We start from the raw sequence: 12,233 nt of genomic DNA on the forward strand, positions 1-12,233 counted from the left end.
GTCTCCAGTTCACAGACAAGAATGGAGACTCAGGCAGCTCGGGAAAGCTCTCCGCACACCACACAGGCGTGCACTCTGGGAGCTTGCGTGGTAGTTAAAATGGGGCCGGGTGGAGCCAGCCCGCCTCGGACTCCAGCCACAGTGAAAACTGTGTCGCAGGGGAGTGAGGACCACGCACCTCACCAACACAGCACCAGGGGGCAGATGCCACACACTGATAAGCTGGTCACCAAACCAAATGTGAAATTTTGTTTTCACGATTCAGTGAACAATGCTGTGTTGTAAGTATTTCCAAAATAAGATCAGGGAGCGGATAGCTTCAGTTTTAAGCATTCAGACAATTGCTGAAATGCATCAGGGGTCTTCCTGTCCTGAGACCTCACCAGCCACCAGGCATCCTGACTTCCTCAAAGGCAAAGGTTTCTATTTAAGGTGTCACCTTACAAGACAAGTCAACCTCTGATTGAAGCTTCTGTCAGCAGAGCTATCTCGTACCAACACAGATCTCAGCTGCCTAGAATCTGCCTAAGGAAAATAATTTTCTTCCTATTCCGTCCAGGGCCTTTGACATACTGTCTCTTCCTAGCTTGTTTCATACTCCAGGCTAGAGGTTCCTGCGTTTTCTGTGCCTGGCTCAGGCAGTGTCTGGCTCACCTCTTCTGGTCCGCCTTTGCTCCCCCCAGGATGAACTATTAGCACCTCACCGCGTTCCCCTGGACATCATCGGGCCACCGGCTGATGGTTCTTGGGCACTTTTTTAAAAGCTTTCCTTCTCCAGAAGAACCCGTTCATAAAGCATGCATCCTCATGCACGTGTCTACACAGTGTTCCTGTTCCGATTTTTTTTTTTTTTTTGCTGTATGCGGGCCTCTCACCGTTGTGGCCTCTCCCGTTGCGGAGCACAGGCTCCGGACGCGCAGGCTCAGCGGCCATGGCTCACGGGCCCAGCCGGTCCGCGGCATGTGGGATCCTCCCGGACCGGGTCACAAACCCGTGTCCCCTGCATCGGCAGGCGGGCTCTCAACCACTGCGCCACCAGGGAAGCCCCCGTTCAGATTTATAGACCAAGTTTGTCCAGTCACTGGGCCTGGAAGATTTCCTCATCAGGTCCTATAAGCACTCTTCGGATTCCTTCATCTAATGTTCGTCCACTGAGTGCCATCTGGGTGCCAGGCACTGTTCTGACGCCAAGGATCCAAGAGGGGAACAGGCACACATGCCCTTTGCTCTGAAGCAGTTGCCAATTTCTTTTTTCTTTTTTGATGTTCTAGAAAGGCACGATTTAATGAAATAGAGTCCTTGGTCTCAAGGAGTTCACAGTCTAGTAGAAGAGACATAGCAGTGAATACACTATTATAACACAGTGTGGTAAGTGCTATTATACAGGGGGTCATGTGATGCTGAGGGAGCCCCCAGGAGGGGCACCTCTTGTGTGCTCAGTACAGCGCCTGGCACTTAGCAGGGGAGCAACAAAAGCCTGTCAAGGGATTGAATGAATAAACCCAACCTGGATGTCAGAGAAAGCTTTCTGGGGGAAGAGAAGCCATATCTGAGAGCAGGAGAAGGAAGGGGGAGGGCTAGCCAGGTGAAAGTGGTGGACTAGGGTTGGGACGAAGGGGCACGTGAGATAGCAGCGGAATGTGCCTTGAACTCTCCCAGGTTCTGGAACATGTGCCCAGCTCAGGATATTGTGCATAGTAGGTGCTCAGTGAAACCACGGGGACCCTGTAGGGTCTTCTATTCAGGCCTCTGTTGTGCAACTTCAGGAAGCAGCTTCTACCACTCCCTCGCACTGTGTGCACAGGGCAGTCACAGCCTGCAATGCAGGTGCTGCCTTTGGAGTTGAGCAATGTGGTGCTACTTCCTCGGAATCCAGATGTCTCTGTCTGTCCTTTTTGATGCTGTCTGTCATCTGGTTCCACCGTGCTTAGTCTCCCTGTTTTCTGCAGTCTTCTCAGTACACACCCTTTGCTCCTGCAAAGCCAGCAGCTGCCCATTTTAATGGCGCTGAGCCTGGGGAGGCAGATAATACAGAATAAATGAAGATAGATTTGAAATGGTGCTGCGAAGGAAAGAGAAGGCCCCTGGAAGGGGATAGCAACTACTCGATTTAACATAGATGTGGTCCACAGTTCAGAGCACTTTCCAAAGGGCCACGAGGGGCAGCTGGCTTTGCTGATGCCTGGGAGCAGCAGCGTTCGGAGCCCTTCTCCACTCTCTGTCTCATCAAACAAACCACATCTTCTTTCAATTCCCTCTGGCCCCTGTCTCATGCCCAGCGTTAACAGGTGCTAACTGGCAGAAAGATTGTGGCAAAAATGATGTCTCACAAATTGGGACTGTCTCAGTGGGGCGCTCTTTCTCTAGTAAACCTTGATTTGCTCCAGTCACTTGGGACCTTTCTGACTGTGCAGCATCTGATAAATCATCGACTGTCTCCTCCCCCGGCCTTCCCTGAGCTCAACAAACAAGCAAGGGGAAGCTCTGTAGCTGCTTGTTCTCTCCTGCTAATTAATTACTCAGGAACTCTGGGCTGCCTCCAGACATTTACTCTCCAAGGTGAATGTGCCGTTTCTTCAGGCTTAGGACTCTTGTATTTCTCCTCCAGAGGTATAGCCTCAAGTATTCAGCTAAGGTAGAAAAGTGGATGGTGGATGTAGCTCGGGGCAGACGAAGCTCTGAGTCTGTGGCTGGCCTCCCAGTGAGCCTTCACGTCTTCAGAGGTTGCATCTCTTTTAGTTGCTTTATTATTCTTGGCAAAGTGGCCGGACCTTGCCAAAGAAATTAGCTGATGCCTGGACTGATTCGCAGCTAAGTAGCCTCATCCTTCTGCGCTTCCTGCCCACCCCTCCCCCGCCCCCCCTCCAGTGTCTGACTGTCAGCAAGGCTTGGTGCGGTCCAGGAAAGGTAGGTGAAGCCTCAGAGACGTGGATGTGACCAAAGAGGGAGGCCTAATCCAGAAAGGAGGATGGGACCAGCCCAGAATTTCTCCTGGTTGGTGGTAATACGAGATCCGTGAGGAGAGTTTGGAAAGTAAATATGAGTCTCTCCTAGAGAAACAAAAACATGACATTAAAAGGAGAGCGAAAAAAAGAAACCATTGAGGACAACCAGAGAGGGAAACCTCTTAGAAGGACACTTTGGTGCATATTCTAGTTTAAGCCTGGGAAAAGGAAGCAATGTAGCAGCATAGGGATATGTGTGTGTGTGTGTGTGTGTGTGTGTGTGTGTGTGTGTGTGTGTGTGTGTGTGTGTGGTGATTTCCACAATGCATCTATATATCAGCTGTTACCTTATGTAGAAGAAGAATTGCAAAACTCAGTATTCACCTGAGGGTCTGCAGAAAAACCAATTCGATTAGAAGACTCTCAGGGCAGAGACCTTCTTCTTCTTCGTATTCTTCCCTTGCCCCCTGAGCCTGCTTCAGGGGTATACACCTAGTATGTACTCACTGATTGTTGCTTGAATGAGGTCGGCCTAGGACTTCATTAAGATTAGAAAAATTGGGACTTCCCTGGTGGTCCAGTGGTTAAGAATCCACCTGCGGGTTCGATCCCTGGTCAGGGAACTAAGATCCCACATGCCCCAGGGCAACTAAGCCCACACGCCACAACTACTGAGCTCGCACCTCAACTAGAGTGCCCGAGTGCCACAAACTATTGAGCCCATGCACCCTGGAGCCCGGGCGCCACAACTAGAGAGAAGCCCACGCGCTGCAGCGAAGAGCCCATGTGTCACAGCGAAAGATCCTACAGGCCTCAACGAAGACTCCTGCGTGCCACAACTAAGACTGGACGCAGCCAAAAAAAAAGGATTAGAAAAATTTCCCACGGCTCCACTCCCCACTCACCCCCTTCCCACGTCCAGCCTCCCACCATCTTTAGTTCAACTCAGTACCTCTGTTGACATTGGCCTCAAGCAAATTGCTTTAGCCTGAGTGACTTCAGTTGCCTCCTCGGGAAAAGTGAACACAGCTACATACCTGGCCATGTCTCAGGGATGGTGCAAGGAACAATCAATCACGAGCATGATTGAAATCCTAGGAAAGTTCTAGAATGTTTAGGCAGGGCAATGCAGATTGATGACTGTTCTGTTGGAGCCCAACTGCTCTTCTAAAACAGGTTCTACTGCCCTCCTGGTGTTTGATCTATCTGAGGTTTAAGTTGGAAAGCAACAACTCCCTTTGGCATCCGATACCTGATAAATAAAAACCCGTAGACTGAGTTAGCCTGAATTAGTACAAGTGGCTGTGGTCTGCACAGGATTTGCTTGAGGTATGGGGAGTTCTTGAGAGTTTTGCCTGAGACGTAGTCTGATCCCTGCCTCTGGAGGCTAGCATCCTGGCCCTTGGTGGAGTTGCTAAGATCAAATGTTTCCTGAATGACCTCTCATTAATGCCAATAAAGCAGCAGCAAATAAATTCATGGAATTTGGGAACAGCTCGAAGTCTGTTATTGCGTGTCTCCTTTTAATGGGACTTGACTGAAAAGAAGAAAAATGTCTTGAGTTGCAGCTGACAAGACTCAGGCTTTAATCTTCTAGGAAGGCGGAGAGGAAGGAACTCACATTGTCAGAGTGTCTGCTGTGAGCCAGACACCCTATATAGATGGCATCCTCTTTAACCCTCACAACTCTGAGTGGTAAGTAGCATCATTCCCCAGCTGGGAAAGCCGGCTCAGGAAGGTTAAGTATTTGGCCAGCGTGGCAGAGGGAGTAGTGACTTGGCTGTGCTGGAGTTCAAACCCAGGTCTGTCTGCCTCTAAACCTCATGATCTTCCTTCTCATTTCCTGAAGCAAAATGGTGGAGAATGTAGTGTGAGCACTGGCAGTTGTGGGAGGCTGGGTGTGAGGCCCACAGCCCACGTCCAGCCTCCCACCATCTTTAGTTCAACTCACCACCTCTGTTGACATTGGCCTCAAGCAAATTGCTTTAGCCTGAGTGACTTCAGTTGCCTCCTCGGGAAAAGTGAACACAGCTACATTCCTGGCCGTGTCTCAGGGATGGTGCAAGGAACAATCAATCACGAGCATGATTGAAATCCTAGGAAAGTTCTAGAATGTTTAGGCAGGGCAATGCAGACAGGTTCTGTTCCCCAGGATTTTTTTTCTCTTTCTTTCTGAAGATGAATCTTCACACACATGTTCTTCATCAGATTATTTGTCAGAGGTCTATTATGTGATGAGCACTAAGTTAGATGCTGAGGACACTGTGGTGAACGCAACAGACAGGGTCCCTCCCTCCTTGAAGTTTTAATCTGATGAAGATGTATAAATAAGTAAACAAGCAAATAAATATATAATCCAAAGTCTGGTTAAAGGCCAAGAAGAAAGTACAGAATACCGGGAGAGAGAATAAGGAGGCCCCGTACTGTGCCTGCTTAGAAAATCCCTGCAACTCTCCCTAGGAAATGACTGGCCGTGATTACCTCTGGGGAAAACACAGCGTGGCCAGAGCATGGGAACAAGTGTTACTTCTCACTGTGCTTTTTCTCTACTCTTTGGATTTCTTTTACCATAATTATGTATCATTTCTATAATTAAAAAATACTAGTTATGCAGAAAATTGGTGTCTGATAAATCATGAACTCAGTAAGCCTCTTTTCTTCATTGTCTAAAAGGAACTGTGAAAAGGTTGGTGCAGCCCTGTGTTAGGTATATTTGTGCAGTCAAATTAAAGCAGAGAACATCGCTCTTTCCATTTGGGAGAAAATGAGAAAAGGTGAGCTGACTTAGCTGCCCTCTTGGGTCCGGCCCTCCTTCCACGAGAATGAGCTGGGTCGTTGACTTCTAAACCCCAAGAGAAACACGTCCATCTGCCAGGAAGTTATCACAGTCAATCTGGTTACCTTTGAGAAATGGCAGCTAATAAATGACTTTTAATTAAAGAGGCAGTATCAAGAGGACTAAAATCTATGATTCTAAACCTGCGGAAGTTAAAATGAGGCAAGGGAAGAATAGAAAAGCTGTAAAACCAGGTGAGAAACAAGAGTGTGGCCCATTAACAAAAATCAATGGTGATAAAACAAAACAAGAATTTTAGAAGTGAAATTAGCAGACAGCTGCAAAAAGAAAAAGTACTAAACAGGCTTCTCTCAGCATTGAGTTGGGAAGTGTAAGATTTTTTTTTAAGCCAGTAATTGCAATAGGGACACGTTTTCTTTTCCTGTCATTGAATAAAGAGGGTTGGCTGTTAAATTAAAAGGTTTGGCTGGCTAAAAACCACATCAGAGGGGAAAATATCTATGTCATACAAAATGTCATAGTCCCAGAGGTACAAATGGTGTAATTGTTCCACGTATCTATATAGCTCTTTCTCAGAGGAGGGCAAAGCAACTTCTTTCTTGGAACTTTTAGAGAAACTATCTGGCATTGTGGTTTTCTTTCTCATTCATCTTTGTCCCTCTCATTTGGGCTTCAAATCTGAGGTTTCCAAGCTGTGACTAGATTTCAGCAACTACCAACCTCCTAGATAATCATGCTGCTTTAAAAAGGGTGGGCGCCTCTCTGAGGTCTCAGACTCGGAAGTTTCTCTTTTATAAAACACCTTCAAGTCAGTGCATTGTTGTTCTGATTGTTTAATTTGCCAAATAAGTACAGTGTAATTATTTGAAAGTGGATTTGTTTATGGCTTGGAACCTTCTGTGCCCATCATTAGATTACAGAACTCCAGTTTGTGGATCTTGTAGAGTTATTACTATTATTGGTATTTAGAAGTAGTCGTAGCAATAGTCATGATTTCAGTAGAACAAGCAAGTTTTTGATTTAAATTTGGTATGTTTGACTGACGTTATTTTGCGAACAGAATTAATGTCAAAAGCTATATAATTGGGGCAACTAACTGTCCTGGTTTGCAGGGGCCTGAGGTGGTTCCTGGAATGTGGGTCTTCCCGTTTGAAAACGGGACAGTCTTGGGCAAGCCAGAAGAAGTTGATCACCCTATTAATGCTAAGTGACATGCTTAATTTTCTCCCCCCCCCCCGCAAAAACAAACAAACAAAAAAACCCACTAAGAAGTAGGCATTATCCCCGCTTTTGGATAAGGAAACTGAGATTCAGAGGTTAAAGCAATGTCTCATGCAGCTAACTAATGGCAAAGCCTCGTGCCAAATCCGGGTCTGCCTGGCCTCGAAGCTTGTCCTCTGAACATCTCCATTGTCAGGCTTTTGCTACACAGATTTAAGAGATTGCCCCACTATACTTGAGATGCAAACCATACATATTCTGTGGCTCTTCTGGGAATGACTATTTTGTAGCCTCTGATTCTTAAACAGGCTGAAAAATTAAGAATCATCCAACTATTGAATGTTTGCTTGAATTCTTAAGCTTATGAAGGCAGACTGAAACTTAGAGCAGAGCATTTTCTGTGTAGAATCTTTAATAACTTTTTGTGAAATCTTGCCAATAACTCTAAAGAAAAGTGGTTATGCAGTTCAGAAAGTTTACATTTCCATTCTGGAAAGCTCTCTTACTGCCCACTGGTTTGAGGGGAATGCTGCCCTCAACTTGGCTCATTTCAAATAAGGCCTCTGTGTCTCTATTCCATGTCCCAGTCCTCAAAGCTTTTATGCAATAACGCCCGAAATGGAAATCAGGTGGAATTAGCCTCATAATTGCCACCGTTTTCTTTCGGAAACAAAATTGGACGTGGGACTTTGTGAGTTCTCTGCTTTTAGGAGGAAATAAACCCATAAAAGTCACTGCTAGGCCCTAGTGCCGGTTCAGGCCTGGAGGAGCTGAGCATTAAGACTAAGTCCTTAGACAGCATTGACTTCTGATTTTTTTTTTTTTTTCAGTACGCGGGCCTCTCACTGTTGTGGCCTCTCCCATTGCGGAGCACAGGCTCCGGACGCGCAGGCTCAGCGGCCATGGCTCACAGGCCCAGCCGTTCCGCAGCATGTGGGATCTTCCCAGACCAGGGCACGAACCCATGTCCCCTGCATCGGCAGGTGGACTCTCAACCACTGCGCCACCAGGGAAGCCCTGGTTTTGTTTTTAGTGGCTTCACTACCTTCCATCTGGTCATCTTTAATATTTAATATTTTGTCCCTTTTTCTAGCCAATCAGCTATATTAAGTCAAATACTAGAAACTGTATTTCCCTAAATCTTTTTGCACCTAGAAAAGAGCTTCTGCCTCAAATGTAATGATACAGATAATAACTAATGTCCTTTGATATGCAAAGCCAACTTTATACCTAATTGTGCATCATGGGCTGCTCAGGACTATATGGCATTTTCTAAAATGGACTTAAAACAAATGGGATAAGTATGTGTTGTAGGGTGATAAGTGGAGGAAAATATGGAATTAAATTTTAGAGAAACTGGAATTAAAGAAATATCGCTGTTTCTGCTGTTCAGTAGAAAAGATTTTATAGAGGAGGTGGGCTTTCGGAAGCAATGGAATGTAAAATTTTTGAGAGATTTGGTGTTCCAGACATGGTATGTGGATTGGGAAACAGGATAGTTTAAAATAATAGGCCTTGTGTGTTTTCACTGGAAGGCAGAGGCAGATTTACCATGAAGCTAGTGACGCTCAAGCCTCAGAGCTCCATTTAATTTTACATTTGAAATCTGACCTTCTCTTAAAAAGAGTCCCTAGGGCTTCCCTGGTGGCGCAGTGGTTGAGAGTCCGCCTGCCGATGCAGGGGACACGGGTTCGTGCCCCGGTCCGGGAAGATCCCGCATGCCGCGGGGCGGCTGGGCCCGTGAGCCATGGCCGCTGAGCCTGCACGTCCGGAGCCTGTGCTCCGCAACGGGAGAGGCCACAACAGTGAGAGGCCCGCGTACCACAAAAAAAAAAGAAATGCATGGTGTTTATTCGTTTATTCATCCATTTATTCAACCTAAGTTAAATGGAGGGCCTCTTGGGTCTCAGACTGTGCTAGGTAGGCACTGGGAACTTGAAGAGGAAAGCAATGAAATCCTATCTCATGAAATCAATGGATAAGGCTAAAGTTGCGTATAGTCAAAATGATCCTTAAACATCCCTCAAATTACCCATAGAGTATTATCTCAGGTCAGGATCCCTGGAAGCAGAGCCTGAGATGAGGATTCTTGTGCAAGTAAGTGAGTGAAAGCATAGTCTCAGGTGAAAGAAACCCTTAAGGTAGTGGGAAACAGGGTAGGGCAGAGTTCAGCAAATATGTGAGCTCAGCTGAACAGCTGTAGTGTAGCCTCAGCCTGATCCCAAAGGGAACTCCAGAGCATGAATGGCATCATAGATTTATACCCCCTTGAGGCAAAAGGACCCGCTTTTCTATTCCCAATAGTCAGGCATTGGCTTTAGGCTGTCTCTGGAAATTAGGGTATAACCTCTTTGGTATTTCTGGATGAGGTGACTCTGATCAGATGAGGGCAAGTCTCAAAAGAAGGGTGCAGCTCTGAGTGATTAGCGGCCAAAACACAAAGCAGCTGAGGGTTGGATGCACCAGCCACGTAAACGGAATCTGAAAGGGGCATCAGCAGCAGCTACTACACAGGATACATGTGCCCTGTTAAAAACCTGCATATCATTTGCTAATAAATACAACAGCGCAATGTATTTTTCTCCAGTGGTGTGATAGGCCACCATTTCTTGGGATGCACTGCAGATGAAGTATTGATACTTGGCTTATGTGCAGGGACCATGTTGTATGAAGAATCTGCATCTATCAGCACTAGACTCATATCCAGAATGGGGAGATGCTCACGCTGTGGGAGATGCTCCCACAGATCTGAGACTGACTGTTTTCCAGGAGGCTGACTCTGAGATGTCATTATATGAGATGTTCTTTGGGAAGTGCCCTGTCAACACTGCGGGAGGGAGGGCCGGAAGCAGGAGCGGGCAGAGGGAGAAGTGGAGCCATAATGCAGGCCCGCCCACAGCCGCGGCTGACCCCACCCCACGGGAAGCTCTGAAGCTAAATGGCAGGTCAGAGCTGTCCTGCTTTGGGTCAGATGGCCAGGCATTTACACCCCTGCATTGGGCCACCTAGGAAGGGAAGGCCCTGGGTGAGGGGTTTTTCTGCAGCTGAGGCCGCCCTGAAGGGACAGCTGGAGGCTATTTGCCTGCTGCCCCCCCCTGCAGCTGGGCAGAGGGCCTTCCTGGAGTGGGGTTGGGGGCACACATCTCTGTCCATCCCCGACGGAGACAACTCATGAGGCCAGTCTCGGTCTCACTCCGAGCACACATCACTGAATGGAATGGGCACAGGATGACCCCCCAGTGGTCCAACTGTCTTCTCTTGAGGGGGAATGGGAGGATTGTACACATATGCTTGAAGAACCTGCGATTTAGTCAATGCTTTAGTATTTAATATAGATTCTGAACTTTCCTCACTTATAAGTGGATAATCTACAGATTTAGAGAACAAACTAGTGGTTACCAGTGGGGAGAGGTAAGGAGGGAGGGGCATTATAAGGTTGGGGGAAAAAAGGGTTATTATGGGATTACATGTATGTGAAACTTCTGAAAATTGCAAGGCACCATGGAATTTAAAGAATCTTTCATTCAATAAAAAAATTGAAAAAAAGAAATGGATAATATATCCTACTTTTTACTTATTATACTTGTCAAGTCTTTTTCTCCCCTCATTTTTAGTTAATGACAGGCATTGTGCTAAGTACCTTACATTCAATACCTTAGGTAATCCTTATAATAACATGATGCGTTAGGTACTATTATTATCCTCCATCTTACGGATGAGGAAACTCATCTAAGGGTTAGAGAGGTTAGAAAAAACTTGCCCACGGTGAAATTATATAGTCAGTGTTCAAACCAAAGTCTGTCTGACTCCAAAGCTCAAACCCTTAGCTGCTCTACCAAAGCCAGCTGTGAAACCTCTCACATTGCCCTTTTTTTTAATAGATTTTTATTGCAGTATAATTGCTTCACAATACTGTGTTAGTTTCTGTTGCACAACAAAGCGAACCAACCGTATGCATACACATGTCCCCATATAACCTCCCTCTTGAGCCTCCCTCCCACCCTCCCTCTCCCACTCCTCTAGGTGGTCACAAAGCACCGAGCTGATCTCCCTGTGCTATGCTGCTACTTCCCACTAGCTATCTATTTTACATTCCATAGTGTATATATGTCGATGCTACTCTCACTTCACCCCAGCTTCGCCCTCCCACCCCATGTCCTCAAGGACATTTTCTATGTCTACCTCTTTATTCCTGATAAAGAAGATGTGGCACATATATACAATGGAATATTACTCAGCCATAAAAAGAAACGAAATTGAGTTATTTGTAGTGAGGTGGATGGACCTAGAGTCTGTCATACAGAGTTAAGTACGTCAGAAAGAGAAAAACAAATACCGTATGCTGACTCATATATATGGAATCACATTGCCCTTTGATGGACCTTTGCCAATTCATTCATCCATTCATTCAACGGTGCTTTACCGAGCATTTCTATGCCAAGCTCTGCTCTAGGTTGGTATTAGAGATTCAACAGAGCAGCCTATGAAAAGGAGTATATGTGCATGTGTCCTTGTGGGTCGTTCTTCCTGCATCTGTCTGTGTGTGTGTGTGTAACAACTTCAAGAGATTAATGCAAATGTAAGGACCTTTGGATATTTCCTAGTAACTGAATTCACTGTGTTTAAACTTTTTAACAGGCTAAAAGAGACACTAAGCGGACGTCTGGAAAAGAAGTCACCATTAACGTCGCAGACAGCATCCAACAGGTGGACAGAAGTCGAAGAATCACAAAGAACTGCGTCAACTAGCAGAGTGTTCAGCCAGTTGAAGGGCAGAGGGACTTCTTTGGTGCCCTTCACATCCTGGACCCCATCACGGAACCTTGAAGATGTGGGTAGCCCTTGCTGTGTGGGAACGCTGCTGAGTGCCTTGGGAGACTGTCTTAGCCTGTTGGGACATTCTCAGCCTCCTATTTATCACGTAAATGCATTGGCAGAGTACTCCCATAGGGTAATACACTGCAAATGTATGTTCAGTTTGCCCCTTGCAACTGCTGCAGTGTGGTCTGATGGAAAAGTGGCGAGCAAAAGCACGGGCCAGTTTAGGAAACAGAAAAGTAGAAGGGGTAGGTTCCTGGCTGAAAGAGGCACAGTCGGTTCTGAGCTCTCCTGGCCATGGTCGTGCGCACTGTTTCAGGCAAGCTTATTCTTTCATTCTTCCTTTTTGAAATACCACCATCTCAAAGCTTACCGTGTTCACTTAAATGTTGGCTTTCACCCAACTCTAAACCCACATGTATGAAGAATCAAGAAAGAGGAAAACTCTGTTA

General features: G+C 46.3%; 1 protein-coding gene across 1 annotated transcript in view; it reads left to right on the forward strand.

The window, feature by feature from the left end:
- Positions 1-11,712, forward strand: part of BAALC (BAALC binder of MAP3K1 and KLF4) — a gene marked incomplete at both ends in the record, with an annotated part of 85,700 nt that extends 73,988 nt beyond the window's left edge. Inside the window, one exon of the mRNA XM_082858878.1 lies at positions 11,602-11,712. Coding sequence (XP_082715004.1) covers positions 11,602-11,712 — 111 coding nt within the window. The remainder of the gene's footprint in view (positions 1-11,601) is intronic.
- Between the last annotated feature and the right edge of the window lie 521 nt (positions 11,713-12,233).

Source organism: Leucopleurus acutus (assembly GCF_964270905.1).
Source record: "Leucopleurus acutus genome assembly, chromosome: 17".
NCBI lineage: Eukaryota > Metazoa > Chordata > Mammalia > Artiodactyla > Delphinidae > Leucopleurus > Leucopleurus acutus.